This window comes from Leptosomus discolor, chromosome 1 (genome assembly GCF_034619465.1).
Source record: "Leptosomus discolor isolate bLepDis1 chromosome 1, bLepDis1.hap2, whole genome shotgun sequence".
Classification (NCBI taxonomy): Eukaryota; Metazoa; Chordata; class Aves; order Leptosomiformes; family Leptosomidae; genus Leptosomus; species Leptosomus discolor.
The window spans coordinates 91,888,992-91,912,500 of NC_141391.1; the positions used below are offsets into that span (position 1 = coordinate 91,888,992).

Here is a 23,509-nt window from a genome sequence, read left to right on the forward strand (position 1 = left end):
CTGAATATGGTCTGCCTTATTCTTATATTTGTAAAATGAATATTAAATCTCTGTAAGATTTGGCTTTAAAGGATACATTTCCTCCTCTGATCATATGAAAGTCCTAGTGTTAATAAAGCAACAAACAAGACAGCATTCAATAGTGTACATAATGCTCTGCAACTTTCTCATAACACTAGAACTCACTGTTATTTGAGATCTGATAAACCTTATGTCCTTATGTACTTTTCCCACACATAATCAAGACTGGGTATATTTCTGGCAAGTGAAAGTACAGAAGCCTCTGTTTTATGATTTTCCTGCAGTGATATTTTCTAGGAAATGGGATAGATGTGCAAGAAATACTTTCCCTGTTAGCAATATGACAAGGAGAGAAACAGAGAGATATAACCTTTGAGGGGAAAAAAATGACAAGTAAACTAAGAAGCATTATAGCTGGGTAAAAAAGGCAAGAGCAACAACAACAAAAAATCACAGAAATAAGGGAAGTAAGATGGGGAAAGGCAGAGAAAAGTAGGAACATAGAAAGAAATACTTTTTGAAAAAAGGACTGAGTAGAAGCCAAAGAGAAAATATGGGTAGTATTAAAGAAAGACACGTGAAAATACTTAGAAGACTGAAATCAATAGAAAAAATGCTGAAAGAACTAAAGTATCAAGGAGCTACTTTATGTGACATCAGTATAAGAAAGCCAATTAGTTAAAAAAAAAAAAAAAAAGGCAGAATGAAAAAATAAATCCTAGCAGTCAAACTGAAAACCAGAAACAAACAGTAGGAACCTATCTTGGAAGCAGAATGGTTTTGCATGAAACAAAATTTATTTGTACTTTTGCTTTTTCTATTGTGTTGCCAAAATTTCAGTTTTCTATAAATACCATCACACCTAACAGGAATGCTGGTCATACATAAGTAAGTCTAACCTAACACAGAACAATCCATAATACTCTAAAAAGTGCCACTCAGGTGTGCGTGTCAATGTCCAGCAGACTTCATATATAGAACAGTTGGACTAGATGATTGTTGTACGTCCCTTGCAAGTGAACTATTCTATTCTATGCTCTTCTATTCTATTCTAATAAAAATGAGCTCTGCCTCCCAATATGTCTCAAACTCTGCTCCCTTTTAAGTAGAAAAATTGTATTATAGGAACAGTCGTGCTCCTTTTCTTCCCAGTGGTCACATCTTGGCCTTTTGTACATGATAATCCTTCAAATTGCTTACGTCTTTTCCTCTCAGGATGTGTTTAAAAATCTACTGGAGTGTTTTCACCTTGCTCTCTGTATCTTCCAGATAACATTTAGGTAAATATGAAAAAAACCCCAGTAAACCCTAATATTCCAGTTAACTAGCTGTTCTATGAACTCTGACACCTCACTCTGACATACTGCATACAAGTATCTATCTGTTTTCCAGACACTCTGGATTTGATAAAACAAGACATATAATTTACAATGAAAAGTGAATTGTACACAATTATTCCTGTGCTCAAGTTGGCCCTCTGTCTAATGCTTTCATGAATGAGAAGAACGAAACTTTTATCTTGGGCTTTCTCTCAGATTTATTCAGCTTTTTCACATCCTAGATGCTTCCATTCTGGAGAATCTTCCTGCTTATTTCCTGCTGATGGAATGAAGTATATTTCAGCAAACTGCCACAACTATTTTATTAGAAAAATAAGGCAATGTCAATGAATCATGGCAAATTTGTTAATGTGATCAGCTGCTCCTTTTAAAAAAACTAAACAGATGTGATTTCTCTGGTATGTGGGATAAACATTTTGGGAATACTCATTTCCTGTTGATATGGTTTAATAATATTACCTGAACGCTATCCTGAGGATCTGGGGAAAAGTGTATACTAATTACCAAAGATCTTGACTAATGCCTAATATTTACTTAAAAGCTAGCACTCTCACTGTGAACTGCTGATTTAGGGCAATGAAAACAAAAAAAATCCTGTTAATATTTGCTTGGACTGGTGATAGACTGGAGATAACACAGAGCTGTGAAATTTCTTTCGGAAATGCAAAAAAGAAGCAATAACTTATTACTGACTATTAGAGTTGACAGCACCATGATCTTTCACCTGAATGTACGACAAGGGAATAATGTTCAGTTTTCACAAGGAAGGAAAAACTCTTTATTAACCTCCATACGTCTACATTTTTACAAGATATGAAGGTAAATACAATTTCAAAACATAATTTCAAGTGTGAAGCAGTGATGCAGCAAAAAAAATAATATAGTGTGTAAAATCCAGCACTTAATGAAGCTAATTTAATTGTGTTTGCCTTCATTTAATCATAACATTACTGCCCTGTTGTGGGATTTCCACTATATACCAGCATGTGCGTGCTTACATATGTTCTCTCATGCACACTGTTCCTAAAATTCTAAGCTAAGATACAGTGTGTTTTGGAAGAACTACACATATTTGAAGTCTTTATCACAAGATAACACAAAATAATCTAAAATTTAAGTGATATATACATAAACAAAAAAAATCTAAAGAATTTGTAAATTTTTCAGTATTTATAACTTACAGCAGATATTCACCTTTATTTCATAATGTATCTTACAGTTTTTCCTGCATTAGAGCTCAATTTACAAAATCCCTTTCTGAACAGCTTTACTTGCAGTATCAAGTCCTGCTAATTACCTGAATGCATGTAATGCCTTGTAATTTTATAATTGATACTACAGGTGTGACTTTAAAGGTTCCATTGCACAGAATCATTAATCTGCCTATAAGTAATTTATTTAACACTGCTGCTCCTGAAAATTATTTAAACAACAGTAAAAAGAATGAAAAAGCAGAACTAGATTGTCTTTTGTGAAGCTTCCACATACACCATAAAAATATCCATAAGACATGGATAAGTCAGTTTAAAAAAATGATCACATGATATAGTTGGCAGCAAGAATTGCTATACATTAATATTAAAAGGTAAATAAACTGTTAAGTACTTTAACTGTATGAGAACTTTAACCATATGAAAAATTGGATTCCCTGATTTCTACTTGAGAAAGTATTTGGAACCATATGAAAATATAGCTTTAACTCTTGTTTTCTCATAGAGGCACCTTTATTTGGTGTCTGCTTCTCCTCATTCCTTAGCACACCTTTGCTGCTATTCCTCAGGGGAAAACCAAGGATAAAGAAAGAAAAAATATTTACTTAAATGCAGCATAAAGAAAAAAGTAATAGGAAATGTACCTGTAGCACCTTCCACCTTGTGTTCAGGTCTTCCACACAGCTGAGATTGTACTGGGACAGTTGAATATCAGAGGGAGTGAACTGGCGAGCGAGCTCATTGACTTGATGCACCTTTTCTTTAAGGGGTACAATTTCTGCTCGATAAACCTGTGTGAATTAAATACAAATAAAGATAAGCACCAACTTAAAAAACTATTGGCTCTGCTACCAGCTGATTAGTAACGTGAACATGTTCCATGTCAAGTTGAAAGGAAGAAGTGTACTGATCATGATACAGCTAACAGTCTTTTTATATAACTTCATATAGACTTTAGGTCTCAAGGGTAGGGCCCAGCATTTCAGAAGGCAATAGAAAGTTGGAACGTTCATAGCAATTTTTGGCCAGTTAAGTCAAATCTCTAAACAGCACAGCCACTGGGATGTACACTGCAGAGCATGCTTCTCTCCCACCTCATCTGTTATGTGTGTGTAGCATGTGTTCCCCGAGGCGGAGAGGAGCGATAAGTGCTTTTTAACACATGAAAAAAATGGAAGACTACTGTTCCCAAATGCAGCAAACGAAAAAAGAGAGGCAATGATAAAACTATTACAGACCTCACCAAGGCCATGATCTTATCTTGGGTATCTTGTGTATTACAAATAAAAAATGGAAAGTACAAAAAAAAAATCATATCTTTTTGCTATGAATCCCAAACTGGCCCACATGACTCATATTTCAGAAAAAATAAAATAATGTAATTTTTAAGATAACCTTTAAAACTATGCATAAGAGCAGTCTAGCTAACAATTTCAGTTATGTATGTTAAAACCAGAAGCTGCAATTTACAAGTTTCTTGACTGTAAAAGCAGCAACCTGATGTTTCCATGATGCATCAGAGTAAATTCAGATAAACTCTGGGCACCATGACTCTGTCGAAGAGAGAAATCTCTATGTGGATCTTCCACTGTTCCATATCTTTTATAAGACGACATTTATGAATCTCTATTGTGATAAAATGTGTCAAAATGTAACAATGAGCCATTTCTAAGGGACAAATTCTGTCATTTTCAGGAGCACTTTTTATTGCCATATGATGCCTGCACATAAAGGCAGGATAATTTAGTTGCTATACTAGTCCTGCTTTGTAGCTCCTTTCTCTCAACATTTTTACTACAGACCACGTGGTCTGTATCTCATTCTAGATCGTCACATCACCTCACATCACCTGAAATTATTGCCTAGTAATCATTTCATCAACACGCGACGCAAAAAAGGTCAAAAAAAGCCCACCCAATATCTGAGTGAACCTTAAGAGTAAACAGTATGAAGACATTCATAGATATTAGAATGTCATGAACTGCACTAAACATAAACGTAATTGAAAAATTGTTCCTCAAATGTCTTTCAAAACCAGACTTGACTTCCACTAAGGAGTTAGACTCAAGTGGCACTCAGGTACAGTGAATGACTCTAATGATAAACGTGTAAAATACACAATCAGAAGCGATCTGTATTTTGTAAAGGGAAGTGCGGAGAACGATGCAAGTGCCATGGTGTGAGAGAAGGGGCCTACATCAAGTTCATGACGTAACAGCTGACTTTTCCATTTCTCTAGTTTTATGCCTCAGGAACACAACTGACATCACTGGAGAGAATAGGTTTATAGTGTAAGGTAGAGCAAGTTCCGCAATACAAAGAAAAAGAAAAGAGCTTGTGTTTGCTTTTATCCCACAGTTATAGGTGTGCTTACCCTGATCATTTTAGTCACTAAGTTCAGAGAACAACATGCTTTAAAAATAGAACTTTGTCCTTTTAAGGTAAAGGCTTCAAAGGCTGAGGAGATATATGTACCATTGTGTGAACACTTCACTTGCAAATAGTTATTTTACTGCTTTTTTCTGTGATGTGTTAGTTTCAGTGTCCCAAGGTCCTCAGCTGAGGCTCTGTGGCTTATACTTGGGATGGTCAACTTGATTCCTTCGGTGTTGCTTAGCTTCCAAGGTGAGAGAACACCTCTCAGCTAGTGTTACTAATGCCCACGTTGTATATAAATATAAACATACATCTGTATATATCCCCATATATAATTATATATAATATATAATAAAAATTAAAATTATATAAAATATATATTTAAACAAACAAACAAACAAACAAAAGCTGTTAGAATAAATGCAGTTCAATGGATGCAAAGACTAGTTCCCACACTACAATGAACTTTAATGCAGATGCTGCATTAAATAGAGAAGTTAATTTTCTATCAATTTGTATGGCAATAGGATCAGCCTTTGATTGAAAAAATTCATTGCTTAGGCAAAGCACACAGGCCTAAGCTTATAAACCACTTGTTTTTAAACATATAGTTAAGTATCTGGCTGATTTCAGAGCAATTATTTGCATCTGCAATGTTGACTTCAAAGTACTATTCTCACTTGAAGATTGACATAAATGATTAGGTAAATCACACAATCATTATACCTAAATCAAGGTGAAATAGAAGATCCTTCATCATTAGTCAACATGTTTTTTGACTGTAAGTTATTTTACAGAGCAGAAAGGCTAAGGCACAGAAGGAAGTCACAAGAAAAGAAATCAAATCATAGAAATATACATGGAAATAAAACCCCCATACCTTATCTTCTGCCCCCTCTTCAATTGGTGTGTTAACTGCTTTTACTGCTGCAAGGATACTGATTTTTGCAGCGTTATGCTCATTTTCCAACATAAAAAATGCGACAGCTTTTTAACTATCTTCAAATTTGATATTCTGTACTCTATTATTACTAAGCCTGAATTTTTACTAGCACTTTTATTAGTTAGACAAATCAAAATATAGGAAACAGCGACAACAAAAAAGAATGCTAGTCAATGCACAGCTATCTAATGTCAGTAACCTCACAATTAAAAACTGCAGACAGAAAAGAAAAAAATATCCATAGACCAATTTGGCATACAACAGTGTGCGATTAAAAAGGTCAGCTATAAATCTCTGTTAAGCAACAGTTTGTCACAGAGGAGCAGTCCATCAGTCAACATATATAAGTCTAGAGCTGGGTTTTTGTTTTAGAGTAAGTGAAATTCAATGCAAGTTCTATTTTTTTCAACAAGTGCTCAAACAAGTTTAATAAACAGTAATAATTTCTATATCTTCCACAGTACTTGTCATCTGTAGAAGCAGAAATTTAGGATTTCTACTAGACTGTGATTTTCATCAGTAGGATTGAAATGCTTTATGAAAATGTTTATATTTTTAATAAGCAGATCATATAGTATAAGACTGATTCATTTTTCTATTTTTTTTCCTTCTACATAAAAAAATTCTATACCTATCACAGGTTTATATCACGAAAATTTAGAGAAGTATATTGCTGGTAATTTAAAAACAAATATACATGGTGAATAGTGTACCGCTACCACAAGAAGACCTATTTGAGCCAATTAAAATGCTCAGGATGTAAATGACTTCTCAGTGTGAACAGTGATAGCAGAAACAGCCCCAAATGATCTTCATTATAACTGTCCTTATGCAAGAAGGAATTTCAATGGTATGTGAAACAGATTGGATTTTAAATGACCCGTAGAGTCCCGTTTGTTAGAAAATATTTTAAAATGCCTTGGAAAACTAGCAAGAACTCTAGCAGACAGATACCACAGACACCCTAACTAGGTAAATAGTAAAAGCCTAGAACATACAGTGGCCATAGTCAGATGAAAAGCTCATCTCACACAGTCACTTGTCTGCTAGCAGTCAATACAACTGCTTAGTCAAGAAGGTAGGGGAAAGCATCCTGTTCCCTGCTCCTTGCTGTACTCTTCCAGCTCAGCAATTTGGGTCTCAGAGATTCTGGAGCCAGAAGCTGTATTTTTATGTTAATCAGGTCTTAGTGGATTCATCTCCCACGAGATTATCTACTTGATTTTTGAACTAACATAGGCTTTTACCATCCAAAATACCTTATGGTAAGTTCAATATTTAGGTTGAAGAACCACCTCTTTTTTGCTTTTTTTAAATCCATTGCTTGAGATCCACTTAAGACCATCTCTAATTCTTAGCTCACGAGAGACAGTGATCAACCATTCCTAATGGCCTGACTTTGTGCCGTTGTAGATGTTACGAACTCTCCATCGTAATTTTTTCCTTCTTCCATGTTCAAGGTACGAAGACCAAGATATATTCAATGAAATGTGGATATCTATAAGATATTTACATCTAAGCAAGTCAACATATGGTTCATTTATATTCAATAGCTAATAAAAAACAGGAGTTGAACATAACATAAGGTTTCGCTATATGATGGCACGAATCACATTCTGAATTGCAACAAATGAAATGAGCATATTTGCATTGACTGTATTGGGATCCTAGGCAACCAGCTCACATGCAGAGAGCTACCCAGCAGATGTGAAATTACACAAGACAAACCCCACTCCAACTCCATTTAATCTGCTCTTATATACCTCTTATCTAATCTGCTATAATCTTTTTTAGACTGGGGATCCAAAACACTGCCTATAATATACATCATATGGGTAGAGCAGGGACATCTTAGTACTTCATTTGGCTTTCTGAGTATTGATGTGGTGTTTTCAGAGGACTGCCTGTTATGACTGCAAGATCCCTTCCATTAGTGCTCGAGGAATGTTTAAAAGGGCTAAAGAAGAGCTCATTACTGTGCACGTAAAGTTGGGATAGCTTTGTCCATATGCTTTGCTCGGGATTTATCAGCACTTGATTTCATCTGCCATCACTTTGCTGCCAGTCAGTACTGCGAGGTTTTTCTACAGCTGTTTGCAATACGTCCTCATCTTAAGTACTCTGAATAGGTTTGTACCATCAATAAGACATGCCACTGCATTATTGATTTTCCTTTTCAGCTCATTTATGTACATGCTGGACAGAGTAGACCCAATGGAGCACAAACATCATCTCCCTCCATCTTCCTCAGGGAAAACTGACCCCTGCCTTCTGTTTTCCATCTTTTATAGGAAATAACCAGATAATTGGTTATTTATACACATGAAGACCTTTTCTGTTATCCCACAGGAACTTAGGTTCTTTCCTGGAAGACATTCTCAAAACCCTCGTGGAATGCCAAAGGGCCTTTATCTCCTTATCAATATGCTCATGTTTCTTTCAAGGCACACTAGGAGATGTAAGGCACACCTACTTTAACAAAAGCTATGTTGTTGTCTCTTCTACGGTATATTCTTCCCCAGATTTTCTAGTCTGTAGGTCCACAGGCCTGACTAGATACACTATTTAAAAACTAGTGCCACATTTGTCACCTTAAGTTCCTCATAAAACCCCCCTAATTTTAAACAAGAAAATACTGTTAATAGTTATAGCTATTTTATACTTCCATTAGAACACATGACCGAATACTCATCTGGTTCTGGTGATTTGGCGCTCTTAATCATGACAGTTTGTTCTATGCAATTTTGCTTCAGATAGCTTTCTTTATACTTTTCTTTAGCCATTCCAACTTCCTAGATCTTATAAGAGTCCATTTTGATGATATGGATTTGTTTCCAGTTTCTAGTGTAGTGTCTCCATGCTGTCTTCACATACTTTACCCTTTCGGTTCCTTTTCAGCAGGCTTCCTCATTTGTGTGTAGCTTCCTTTCTGAAAACTGAGCATTGCTGTGATGGACTTTTTGGGTTATTTTTTGTCCTTGCAGAGATGCTGACCTTTTGTTCATAATGATCCCTATTACGATAGTAATGGTTTGAACTTGCACTGCTCAGTATCGAGCCAAATCTCTTCCTTACCAGTTATCCTCTTGCTGTTTCCTAACATTACATATTTTTTATTTAGGGCCGAAACTTCAAATCCAAAACAATTCTAGGCTAGTGTCTGTAATTGCAGATTGGTTTCTTCCACACTTTAGAATATGCAGGCTAAGTCCCCCCCCAATTATTTGCAGCTCTTTTTCTGCATATTTTCCATTAAATTTGTTTGTTCTTTGGGTATTCTGTTCCAAAGCAGTAAAAGCCACCACACAGGCCCCGCCTTTTTCCAAAATACCAACTCTATTAATGAAAATTTGATGATTTGTTTAAAAATTATTAGGGTTTTTTAAGATGTCCTTCCTTCCACATTTCACATGCCATACTGGTGTTTTTTTTCCTTTCTTTCTTTTATTTAGTCATCCCTAACACATAGAAGAGCACTGACTTCCTGTTTGGAAGGCTGCTAGGTCTTTATATTTAAAGATTCACCCAAGGGAGATGGCTTTGTCAATGCCACGAAAAGGGGTTGTTTTTTTTTTAGGATCCATAAACCAGTTCCATGAAATCTGAAAGAAAGTTCATTAATCATTCGAGCGCAAGAGTAAATAAATAGTAAATAAGCTTATTTTAATGGCAATAGGGATATTACATACTTAGTTAGCTTCAGTGAGTTTCCATCTCGAAATTCGTAACTGAAAATTCAGGAAGGAACATGGACTCTACAATGAACATTTTCCATTTCTTAACCACTCTCTCCCTCAAACACATGTACAACAGCTTGCTAACAAGTCAAACAGAATTCAGGAATCCAACCAAAATGAAATCAAGTGCCTGTAACTTCTGGTCCACTGGAGTTAATGGAATAGTGTGGCTAAATCCCTTTATGCCACTTGGAAAAGACACCCTGAAGAGGAAGTGTATTCTCAGAGCAGAAGCTGTTTCTTATGCATAGAGAAAAATTAAAATACAGGCTGGCTTTTATTTAGTTTTTACTACTGTAAAATGTCAGTGGGTCATTAAAGTTGTTTTTTACTGTTACTGTATTTATTGCCATTGATCCTAACACCTACAGCATATGTTTAGATGTAGTCCAGAACAGACCACCTCAGTGCCTTGTCAGAACAAATAGCAGTTATGCAGCTGTATTGAGAGCAAGAAAGCTTAGCACTCACCACACCCATGAAAGGAAAGCAATAGCATGCACGTAAGAAGTCACATATTTTTATATACAACTCAGTAGCATTGAGACTGAGTTTATCTGTATTTGTCTTAAAAATTGTATTAAATAAACAGACACCATCTAATAATTACTTATTTGCAATTGCTATACAATTGTTCAATCTCAAAGTTAAAACAAATAATTGAGCTTTTCAATGATGATTAAAAATACAGTCACTGTTCCTATTGGCTCCTACTTATCTGAAATATTTCTGCAGTGAAAAATAGCTTGGGAGTAGATCAATTTTTTGTGTTACTTTTGGCCTTCATGTAGCCTTAACAACACTTGGACTTACGTTTATGAATTTAGAAAAATCTCTGTGAGACCATATAGAAACAATTAAGCTAAAACTATAGTGCAATATTGTTTTCCAACTATATTGTCCTCATCTTGAACACATTAGTAAAGATCAAGACTCATTAACATTTCCCATACTCATGGAAGGAAAAACCATGAATCTCAGCACTACATATACAGTAACAGAATATACAATAATTCTCTTGTTGGAAAGAGAAGTTAAAGGAGACAAAGTTCATTTCACCAATGCACCAAATACTTGAAATGTTCAACAGTAGCTTCTGGAAATGAGTCTCTACCTTTTTGGTTATGGGCAAAACAGGCACAGATGCCTTTCTAAGATGTTAAAGGAAATTTTGTGTTATCTCTACATTTTCTTCTCAGATTTTATTGTCTGGAAGTTATAGCAACACCAGGCTTTGATTTGAACACTATATAGGTTTGTTTTGAGAACAACATGGGAAATCAAAATTGATCCTGAAGCTAGTTTCTCCCAGAGACAGTAAATGCAGGACTTTGGGAGATAGTATCTTCTTTCACAAAAGTTCATTTTTCGTAAGCCTGAACCCAATGAATTTAAAACATTCCTTATTATTCTTTTAAAAAGGGAGGGGAAAAAATCCCCCAAACAAATAAAATGGCTGCATCCCATCAGGACTTACGTATGTCCAGAATTATAAGCATGAAAAGTCCATCCCCTTATATATTCCACCATGGATGTTTCCGACACTTAATGCGAAGCAGATTTCAAGAAAAGACCAACTGCGCCTACAAAGACAGCCTGTTTCCCTGGTCTGTGAGCAGCACTTGCACAGGGCTGCGGTCTCATGCCCGCCTTGCATTTTCTTGAAGAATTGCCTCATATAGGAGTCTCCTGCTAGCACAGGTCTATGTTAAACCTCAATTCTCATAACCAGTGAAAGAGACAAAAAAGGACATCTGGCACTGTGATGAAAATATGCCATGGCTTAGGGAGAAAAGCTGTCCTGTGTCAGATGAATTTGTGTTGCAGCGGGGGGCGGTTTATACCAGCAGCTGTTGCAGCTAAATCAGAGCAGGATCCATTTGCACAGTAAGGTAAGCGGCCATCCTACACCTGGGCTGTAGCAGGTTCCCAGCACTGGCGTTTCTCTACCTCAGCTCCCTTCGGGTCCAAGTGGAGAAGTATTCATGGGCCAGAGAATATCTTCAGGTTTTATATTTAAAACCATACTAGGTGGAATAAACTGACATATTCTACTGACAGTTTAACAGTTTCCATCTTTTTCGTTCAAAATGATTCTGTTTTTTCTCTGATGGGTTTAGTGTATTCTGATTCAAATTTTATTGGATTGTCAGCTGCTAGTTGACAATATGCCACACTTAGCTTCCTTTTAAACTCACACTGTATTTTTATTTGATTCTAGTGCTCCTGGGGACAGGCAGTGTTGAAACAAAATGGATTTTAGCTGATTTGATTTTCCATCCTATATATTTTTATAAACTCAGAAATGACCAAGCAAGAATGCACTACAGAATATAAATCCTCTTCTGTGAGGAAAATAGTTCAAAAAGAAGACATGAGGCTAGAAAGCAGATCAAATGCCCTTTAAGTCCTATGTCATTCTGAATTCTGTATTCCTGAATCTGGTAAAACATTACATTTTTCAAAAGTTTTTTCCTACAATTTGGAAAATTAACTCAGTATTTGCTTAAAACCAAGGATATTAAAATTTGAATAGAACAAATTAAAAATATACTAATGCCAGGTATCAATTTTCTTCTTTTCTGAACCTTCAAGGGGAAAAGCTATGTTTTTGTAGCAGTATATATGTTTTGTAGCAGTTATATCTAGAAAAAAATTATTTATTAGGATGTCTAATTTAACAAACAGAAGCACAATAATAAATGTCTACATATCCTGAAACACATCCCGTTCTGTTACTATGAATTCTTGATTTTTTTTTTTTTTAAATCAACAGCTGATATGCAGTTTTATGATCCCTGAAAAGATACAACCTATGCTATTGCCTTGCCATTTATTCTGAACTTATGTTCTCCTCCATGGATGGGGAAAAGTAAATGAGCAAATTTAGCTTGCAGTTCACTCAACTAGAACAACCGTAACTATGATAGGGCAGAGCCCATCACTGCTAAAGTGATCATAAACAGTTCTGCACAGATTTTTCCACATAATCAAAGTCAGTTTCTCAGTTACTTTGCAACCAAGAAGCCAATCTGGCAATCAAGAGCTGAAGTTCCTAGGAACTGTAGGTAACTTGAAGCATTTCAAAGTGTAATCTGAAAGTCCTAACACACACTACATGAAGGACACAGAAAATGTAATTGCAAAGGAAATTTTTCCTTTAGTATGGTTTCATTCAGCACTATTAAAGCTAAAAGCACTTGAAAAGGCATATATGCTTAGGTTGTGGAGCCTCAGCCAAACCTGCTTTTAAACCATCAATAACACATTATCTATAATAATGAATATATAATAATTTATATTATATATTATCTATAATAATGTATAAGAATAATAACATCACACTAGTTAACTTGTGAACAATGTGTATTAGATATATACAAACATACAAGGTTAAATAACCTGTATTCCTTACCAAAAGCTCTTTCAGCTAACAGAGACTCACAGGAGTTCTCCTTGCCCTCAGAAAATAGTTACTACAAAGTAAAAACCGCTATTGTGTTGTAAAGCAGCATGGTATTTTAAAGGCAAAAGTAGTATTTCACTGACAAAAAAAAAAAAGCAGTTTAAACCAGAAAGATTTCAACAGCTGTATCATGATCATACAAAACACCTCAAGCCTCCAGACACCAATAGGCAGACAGTGTGGACTGGATGATTGGGCAGTGAGGTGGATCGTGAATTGGTTGAAGGAAAGAAAGAGAGTTGTGGTCAATGGGACAGAGTCTAGTTGGTGGGCTGTATCTAGCGGAGTCCCTCAGGTGTCATTACTGGGACCAGTACTATTCAATATATTCATCAATGACCTGGACAAGGGAACAGAGTGCACTGTCAGCAAGTTTGCTGATGACACAAAACTGGGAGGAGTGGCTGACACACTAGAAGGCTGTACTGCCATTCAGCGAGACCTGGACAGGCTGGAGAGCTGGGCGGGGACAAATTTAATGAAATACAACGAGGGCAAGTGTCAAGTCTTGCATCTGGGAAACATCACCCCCACGTACCAGTCTAGGTTGGGGACTGAGCTGTTAGAAAGTAGCGTAGGGGAAAGAGACCTGGGGGTCCTGGTGGACAGCAGGATGCCCATGAGCCAGCAAGGTGCCCTCGTGGCCAAGAAGGCCAATGGCATCCTGGGGTATATTAGAAGGGCTGTGGTCAGTAGGTGGAGAGAGGTTCTCCTCCCCCTCTACGCTGCCCTGGTGAGACCCTATCTGGAATATTGTGTCCAGTTCTGGGCTCCTCAGTTCAAGAAGGACAGGGAACGGCTTGAAAGAGTCCAGCGCAGAGCTACAGAGATGATTAAGGGAGTGGAACAACTCCCTTCTGATGAAAGGCTGAGGGAGCTGGGTCTCTTTAGAGATAAGGAGATTGAGGGGTGACCTGATCAATGTTTATGAATACATAAAGGGTGAGTGTCAGGAGGATGGAGATGGGCTCTTCTCGGTGATGGCCAATGACAGGACAAGGGGCAATGGGTGCAAGCTGGAGCACAGGAGGTTCCACATTAACATAAGGAAAAACTTTTTCACTCTGAGGGTGACGGAGCCCTGGATCAGGCTGCCCAGAGAGGTTGTGGAGTCTCCTTCTCTGGAGACATTCAAAACCTGCCTGGATGTGTTCCTGTGTGATCTATTCTAGGTGATCCTGCTCTGGCAGGGGGGTTGGACTAGATGATCTTTCGAGGTCCCTTCCAACCCCCAACATTCTGTGATTCTGTGACCCTGTAGCTCAGGAGAAAAATCAGGGACTCTTTGCATGGCCATACAAGAGCTTAGCTTAGGCATTACTAGGACACGATTGTATTCTGACACTCAACCAACATTAAACCAATTCAGACATGAAGCTTCAGAAGTTCCTTCCATCTTTTCTAACAAAAAGGGTATACAGATCTTTATTTTAATTTTAAAATAAATCTTTATTTTCTTCTTTTCCCAATATGAAAGAACATTTTTACTTACAATATGCCAACATGTCTTTAAATATACCATGTAAATATTTCACAATGTTTAGCCTCATAAAGTCCCCCTCTAGCAAGGGGAACAAAGTTTTTCATAGAGCTTAAGGCCAAATGGGGTTATTACAGTCCATCCAGTCTCTAACCTCCAGAAGAATGCAGGTCAGATGGACTGCTCAAGTGTTTTGCTGAAAGTTGTTTTCCTATTCTTGAATTAATATTGTAATTTGCATCTTTGTGTTTTCACCACCACTGTATGATGTGTGGGAAGTAGGTGTGGGTGAAACCCCAAGTCAAAATCTTGAAATGGAAATTCCTAGACTTCTTACATCTAATAAGAACATCCTTCAACAGTGCTAGACAAGCGAATTCAGTTCTAACAGTAGGTTTTAGCAGAACATAAGTGATAATAATTTACTTTTTAAGCTAATTTAGGAAGAAAGAATACTAAAATAAAATGCTGAAAAAGAGACAGTTAAATAAATTGAAAAAATTAAACAGGTCTAGGGTTTTTCTAGTAGCACCAGACACAGGCTGGGAAACTGTGTCAGGAGCAGAGCCCACCTTCCCAGCCATTCAGGCTGAAACCCCTCTGGGTGGCAGGCTGCCTTGCCACGTCTTGAGGGAAAGCGAGCTGTGGCTCTGGGAAGTGAGTAGCTATGGCTCATAGCTATGGCTTTTGCTGAAACCAATTAAATGTGTCATTCTTAATCCTCTGGATAATCAAACCCAACTAAAATAAAATAATTTGCAGGTAAAAGCTAAAGAGAATAAAAATAATTTGAGTGGCATTGCTGTCCAGACAATTTAGTTTTACTGATTCAATTGCCCTATTTGTAAATTGGGGATAATAATAGTTCTATTGCAGTCTCAGAAAGAAGCCGAGAAGATTAACTCATACTATCTCGAACATGAGAAGCACTATAAAAGTGCCAAGTAGCAATTATAAGATTTTATTATGGGTAAATTTTAGACAAAAAGAAATTAAATAAAACTCTATTAGGCTTTAAACATACAAAGATTACAACGAGAAAAGTATAGCGCAATGGGTCGCTGATAAACATCTCAGGCAATCTAACATTCATTGCACTCCCTACTTCAAGCAGTCCCTAAATAATTGCTGTGTACCAGCATACGAGCTTGATAAATACATTTTATTTTGCTTATCAATCTGCCTGTATCATAGTAACATTATCATTACAGAATCTGCACACTTGATAGTTACACCACCGAAATACATTCCCAGGAATAGCAGAGTCAATATTTTAAGAAAAGATTTCATTAGAAACGTAGTACCGGCAGATTTCTCTTCATGGAAAAAGTGCCTCCTCACAGAAAGCAGACGTTAAAATTAATTTCTAGCACTCCTTGTTCCTTTTCTCTTCCCTCATATCTCACTGAACATGCATGTCTCTGGTTATATGTTAACTTCTGTGAAATGTTTTGATAATGGACTACATATAGCAGATCAGACTTCTGTTATAAACAGTCCTTGGATATACTTCTCCCTTTAGACACCCACCTCCCTGAGCCACAGTCACGTAGGAAAGCCTGAATAAAATGGTCACATGGTAAAAAGAAAAGTGATGCTGGCATTGTATTTTCTTTTTCCTCTTGGATAAATATATGCATTTCCAGTTTATGAGAGAAAGAAGACTTTTGAACAGAATCAAAACAGTTCAAGAGCATCTTTGATTTAACGTGGTGTTCGGGAATGTTAATACTCAATTACTTGATCACCAGACTGATATCTATATGTGTTGTGTTTATATGGCAAACTTAAAACAAAAAGCCATGTTAAATGCTAGAGTCCCTGCAATAACTATGCCACTTAGGTAGTTAAACATTAATGTTTAATTCTCCTTCTAAATGCTCAAGTCCCATTCTTCTTTCTGACAAACTGATAAAGTGCAATTTCTTAAATATGTTCTGAACTCAATTCTGAACTTCTGAGCATAAAATGACAGACAAATCTTTATTCATGTCAGTGCTCTCAGCAGGCTGAGATCAAGCAAGATCAGAGACTACCAATACTTAAAGAGTAAAATTCTGCCTGTAGGTGTGCATGTTGAGCTCCTACTGAAATCAGGGTGAGTTCATACAAGGAAAAAATTTGCTCTAAATGAAATCTGTTGTTCTAATAATAGCATGTTCTACCAAACTGGGTTGGAGGTAAAAAGGATTTCCACTTTTTACTGGTCACCTTTTTTTCTTCTTTAGAGTTCAGGAATTTTTCTGCACTTACTGTCAGGGAAAAGTTAACAGTATTATTTAGCCCGAAGGTCCTCAATCAAAGAGAAATAGTTAATCGTTTCTATTAATAATTGTGTTAATACAATTAACACAAATCTGATGCAGCTCTTTACTAGGTGCTAGTTCTTTTTAAAAATGGTCTACAAAAGGATGTTTCTCACACTAGTTGTTGTGATTCCCTGAAAAGTTAAAGAATACTTCTTTTTTGTTTGTTCTTTGCTATCAGAGCAACACTAATGTTTCTGTATATCAATTACGCTACTGTGTCCCAATAACTAGCACGGTCATGGGCAGTCTTAATTTTAAAAGACTAAGATTTAACTTCTCTGCCTGCTCATAATTTTCTTATTATTCCTATGTAAAGAAGATTTTTGAACTCTCCCTTAAAATAGGTAGCTTGATATAGACAAAAACCCTACGTAAAACAGTCTCCATAAGATGTTCACTATAATTAAAGAGGTATTTTCTAAATATGAGACCAGAAATGTATAGCTTATTGCAAAAGGAGTCAGCAGAAGGAATGATGGCTTGCTTCAGGTATTTAAAATGGGCTCAGGTATGGGCTATTGCCATAGTTACTGCCATAACAATCTCTCCAATCTTATGTGACTGATTACATAGCAACAACATAAGGCAGATGAGACTTTTAGATTAAATTTGTATCAGTTGCAAATACATGACTATTACATATTAAATAACCACTTGTGAATGTATTTCTTTTCATGTGAGAAAATAAATTGATTCGTAAACTGTTAAAATGAGATTAAGAGACCACAGGACACAACTAAGTAACTTTCACCTCCTACAAGCTAAGAAGCATACCAGAACTAACTTCTGCTGGTACAACTACATGATGAAGCACTGCATGGTTTTTAACTCAATTTCATATTTAAAACAAACCTTAGAAAATAAAACTTGCCTCCAATACTGACAATCAAACGACTCTACTAAATTCTCTGATACATAAAACCACATTTAAAAAAGGTAAAAATGATATATCAGGATGTACACCAAATAGATAATATAGTTAGCTGAAAATATCTTTGATGTTTTACAACATCCTGAAAGTCGACCCATTAATAAAATTCAACAAACTTCAACTATTGCTTTCGTCATAGCAAACTCCACAAAGTTTTAAATTCACAAAAACATTACATATAATAAGGACATCTGTAGGATGTCAAAATGTTCCAGTGAATTTAAATAAGATTTTGATTTATTTTAAAATAAAGTTTATTATGCTCTGATATACTCTACTGATTAAGTTATATTATCAGTGAAACAGTCACTGAAGACTTCTTTCCATTTTTTAAATTCTATTTGTATTGATAGTATTTATATTTAAAACCTTAGAGTCCATCAGATCATCTCCTCCTTTCATAGTACCTTTCTTAGAACAATCAACAAATATTTCGCACATAAAAAAGCTGTTTATAGAGATCATCTCCAATTTTCTCAGGGATGATTTTTTGGGGTTTGGAAACCTGGCAAATGAATTAGAAGGAAATGGTTATTCTGTATAAATAAGTTTTCAAAAATCACAGAGTCCAGCACAGAACTTATTAAGACACTTACTGAAGGACATAGGACAATTTAATTCAGATTGATTATAGACTTTGGTGGTGACAGCTGGCTTCAAATTAAACTGACAAAAATCTATATGCATTTCAAAGTAGTCTACGGAGACATCATAAATAATTATTGCATGAGTCTATCACAGAATGACATAGGTATGAAATGGTAAAATTGAGAAGCATTTGTAACAGTAATTACTTCAGTTGTAGTCTGAAGAAAACTTTAATACTTCCATCTCTTATGTTGCAGGAGAATAGTTTCCTAATCAGCTATCAACCAATGGATGCTGTCATCTTTCAATTGTACAGACAATTTAAATATACTTAATTGTACTCTAAAATTCTGTATATGAAATGCTTTATTATTTTTGGTGGTTTTAAATATAAGAATAATAGGTAGTATATCTATAGTGGGGAGTAATGCTTGTAAATTGTCAAAATACACTCTATCCTATGAGCACTGAAATTGCTGAAGCAGTACTATAGGGCTACTTCTGTAGTCTTGCCTGCTGCAAACTCTGCTAAATAGAATTTTCAAATTTCTGTAACAGCAGTGAAACCAGTCACCATTGTACCTACAAAAATTAATTACACAGAATAAAAATTTGAGCAAAAAAGGGGTTGGGCTTAGAATAGTGCAGGAAGATTATCTAGGTGATATGAAAAAATTACAAAAGTGGAACAAAAGTAAGTTTGCTCAGAAGACCAGGCAAGTTAATTTACTTCCAAAAAAGAGCAGTAATTTGCTGTTGGTATAAGGTCAGACCTACATATGAAAAATAAATATTGTCTTTTTTTGTTGTTTTTTGGGGTGTTTTTTTGTTGTTTGTTTGTTTGTTTTTAAAAGGAACATAGAGTCTAATAGTGAAGAAGGGGAATTAAATAGATCTCAAAAGTCACTGTGTGGTGAATGTCATTTTACTTTACAGACTGGACGGCATGAGCTCTGCTATCTTAACGCATAGCTTAATTTTATGTTAGCAAAGAATTGACAGGAACACAGGCATAACATTACAATCTGACCATACTCTAGTACTCCTATTGATACCTAGCTGGCTGGGAATTCTGGTTATTCGATATATCTTTCAGGTAATTATTTCTTGCATAGTTTCTATGGATCTACTTAAAACTGACCTCTTCATGTCTATTATATGTCCAGTATACATCTCCATTTCTAGAAGGGGATGAATGCTAGCTATTGTCTTCTTTTTAGATATCATTCATTAATTTTCCTGTATGTGACCCCTACTAATTACTTACAAAAATCATTCTTTCTTCAGGAAGGATAGAAAATTATCAATTACCTAAGCATTTCAAATAATTCTGGAAGATTTTTTTTTCCTAGGAATGAGAACACACATTAGAAATTCAACAACTTCATTCTCGCTTTGCTCTCAGAATCTCCGTTGTAGGCAGCTGTCAGCACAGTTCCCTCATAATAGCACTATAAGAACCCACTTTTCTGAAATACTTCTTTTCAGCACAGCAGTAACTGAACAGTACCAAAATGAAGTACAGAAGAATATATAAGGCTTGGGTTTTTTGTGGGTTTTTTTTTTTTCTTTCTTGAAATGAACTGCCTCATTCATTGTCTGGTAATTGAGGTTGCTGATTTAGTATTAGAGTGTAATAATATGGTATTTTAACCTTGCCAAATCTATTTCTTTTCTTTCAACGTCCACATATGAACACAACTGAAATTTAGCTAATTATCTTAAGGGGTTGTCTTACTTTTTGTCTCATTTAGAGAAAAGACTAGGAACAAAAGGACTGAGTGTGCGCAGAAAGTCATTTTGGAGTAGATGATGAGCAGATCAGTTAATTTCAGATCTATGCATAGCTGCAAACTCCGTTCAGTTTACAAATTAGAAAGAAGTTTCAGGTTGACACTTTCCAGTGAACATTTGTCCATGACACACAATTGGCTCCAACTGTCAATTATGCTGAAGAAAGTCTGAAATAAACAGCATATAATTCAGGCCTGACATCTCAGAAAAAAAGGGTTGCTTATGCAGTACCTGTGAATTTCTCATTACCTTTCATTTCACAATTTTGTAGAAAATAATTAGAAGAAGTTGTAATAAAATGGTAAATAGGCTTTGACCTATTTAAATTTAAATTTAAAACATTACTTATAGCCTTTGTGAATACACTTGTTGCATTAAATACATTAAAATCCATAATCTATACACTAAGTTCATTGTCTTCCCATGTACCTGCTTTATTCACAACTTTAAAAATCAGTCCACAAGAACAACCATCAGTTCTTAAGCAGCAAGATTAAGACTTTGGTGAAAACTGCTCCCAGGAAAATACAAGACTCATATCACTAAATCCTGTTCAGTTTTTACAGTTAATAATCACCATACTGAGTCAAGGTGCCCTCTTTGTGTGACAATGAAGGTGTAACAGAATGGAGCTAAAAGCTACACAATTCAGCTTTTATTTGGCAGATGCTCTTGAGATATGTGCTTCTATTTTGAACTAGAGAAACCACAGACACTACTGCCTGTTCTTGATTATCTATTTTTTTATTACAGTGGTTAAAAAAAAAAAAATCAGGAAGGAGTTATATGCCTCATGAAGTCTAGAGGCTCTGCTGTTCACTTACAGTGTTGTGTGTAACAGAAAACTGAAGCAGTCATACGCCACTAGTGATATGGTAGAATATCACTGTCATAAGAAAGCGCTTTGCGTTGTGCTGTCTTAAGTATGTCGGAGTGGCAGAACTACCTTTAGTAACAGATAAACCACATTGTTGAAATTTGCACACAAAATTGTGCCCACAACATCCCAAAATAGTGGCTTCTAGTTTAAAAACGAATTTTTCAGAGTGTAAAAGTATCAAAATCTAAAACTTCCTAAGGGTATTCATTCCTATTAGTTTTTCTCAGCAGATGTCCACAGACAGACAACAAAACAGTGAGAAGGTATCAGCATGACATGTAATGGTTGTTGCACACTAGCAGCATAACTGGTATCAAAGTTTTGGTTGGTATGGAGCAAAGGAGAGTGTTTTGGGAAGAAAGAGGCAAGGTGGTTCTGCTGCCAGTTCCTGAAATGGGTTTTGAATAAGAAACTGAATGGATGAGGCAGGTATGATTGCATATCAACTGCATACCTGGAAAAGCTTAATATAAGAACTGAGTGGTGGTCTCACGTGACCCTAAGTGTTCCAGGCATTCTGATGAAAAGGATGAAATTTTGCTGTTAGTGATTGCAAGAAGAAAGCATCTGTTGAATCTTTGCTGCAGAAAGAAGTAGAAATCCCAGGTCATCTCTAAAATACGATCTGAGCTACAATCAAAATGATCAGCCAATGGATATTAGGTGATATTTAATAGATTCATTTGGGTTTGAACTGAATTTGAGTCAGTTAAGTGATGGTTTGGATTGTAATGGACAAGAAGGTATGCTTGGAAGAGAGAAAGAGAGAACGAATGTGTGTTATTAAGAAAGCAAGTTATATTTCAGTCTGCAGATAAGATCACTCATATGAGAGAAAAAAAAAAGGAGAATAACAGAGGACCACAGAGAAATCTAAAGAACATTTTGATTATAGATCATCTGTAGTCTAGGTTGCATTCTTTGGGGTAGATGTGTGAAACTATTTATATCTTGTCCTCAGAATTGGAGATGATACCAATTGGTACTTAAATACAAGGATCTGTAATACGAACCCATTAATACTGATCAAGGATTAGTTCTTTTGTGTGAGTTCAGTGTTACACCACGACCTTAAGAGCTCCAGCGACTATAACTAAAGAGAACAGTGACAAATGGCACTGGGTAAACTCATTCCCGAGGAAGTTATTCGTCTGCTGAGGTTTGGCAAGGCTACTGTGATCCCGATTAGGAGAAGGATTTGCAAGAAATGCAATCACAGGTGACCAATATTCTGAAGATCTGCTCAGAAGGTGCTTAGGGTGCTTAGATACATAGAGAGAAATAGGTACTGTCTCTCACACTGTAATATCATCAGTCATTGTGATTCACATTATAAAAAAAACAGTGCAAGGAGGAGATATGTACAATATATCAATTTGATAATTTTTGGCTGATAATGAAAAAAACTTAGTGTTTACCAATAACTTTTAACTGAAGGCTATGTAACTTGTGTATTCTTCAACAAATTTATCTTTTAATTGAAACATTTGCAAAAGAAAAATATTTAACCTTTAAGGTATTCAATTACTAAGAGGAGCAAGAAGAAAACAGTAGTAACCCGGCATGTATTAAACCAGCTTATACGTGCCAAATAACAGACATCAAAGACATTTAAAATCTGCAGAGCTGAGTCAAGTGTCTGAGTGATTCTCCTAATCTTGAATATTGTAAGGTAAGTTTTAAAATTGCACATTAGGAGTTACATAACACCTTTTAACTCATTTTCCATTCTCATATGCATACAGTAATTTGGGGGATTACTACAGTTTTGAGCTAAGGACTGGGCCTGTAGACTGGAATGAGTAACTAGGATGTAGGAGGAATTGATTCAGTCTTGAGGAGGTTGGAGTTTTTCCCCCCTCTTCCTCAACTTGTCCGTCTACCAGAAATCTCTCTTATCCCTTCAGTCTTCCCATCATTGGATGTCCACTTTAGACTAGGAATGATGTTCTTCATTTCCATAGCACATGCAAAGTAGACACCGCTGCTCAGCTGGCTAATGCTTTGGGTCAATTCTACATACTCTTTTTGGTAAATGTTCCCATATTAGCTTTCTTAATCTTAAGACTTTCAGGCATTAGACTAGCAATTCTTTTAGTAACCAACTTCCTCTCAAATAAAAATTTTGTTTAAAAGTAACTATGAGTATAATACTATTATTGAAAGATATTTTATGCAGTTGTTACTCTTGTGAAGAAAATAACTGTGCACTACATTTTATAGAAGGCCTAGATTTGCTTTAATTTCTTGTGCAAAAGTAGCCAAAATATAATCTTTCTCTTCTATCTCTGATAGCTGTTGAAATGAAACACAAAAAAAAGCTTCCCAATTGATTTGGTTTCATTTAAACAAAATAAGAGGAGGGAAAAGAAAAACTGACTAAATTTGATCATTATTACTGAGACAGTAATAATGGTTACATCTAAACTTATC

At 35.8% G+C, this 23,509-nt stretch overlaps 1 protein-coding gene across 4 annotated transcripts in view; it reads right to left on the reverse strand.

Annotated features, from left to right (window-relative positions):
• Positions 1 to 23,509, reverse strand: part of DMD (dystrophin) — a 1,194,940-nt gene that overhangs the window by 164,859 nt on the left and 1,006,572 nt on the right. For all 4 annotated transcript variants that reach the window (XM_086469458.1, XM_086469399.1, XM_086469594.1 and 1 more), the window contains one exon: positions 3,217 to 3,363. In XM_086469458.1, the coding sequence (XP_086325584.1) occupies positions 3,217 to 3,363 (147 nt within the window). The remainder of the gene's footprint in view (positions 1 to 3,216; positions 3,364 to 23,509) is intronic.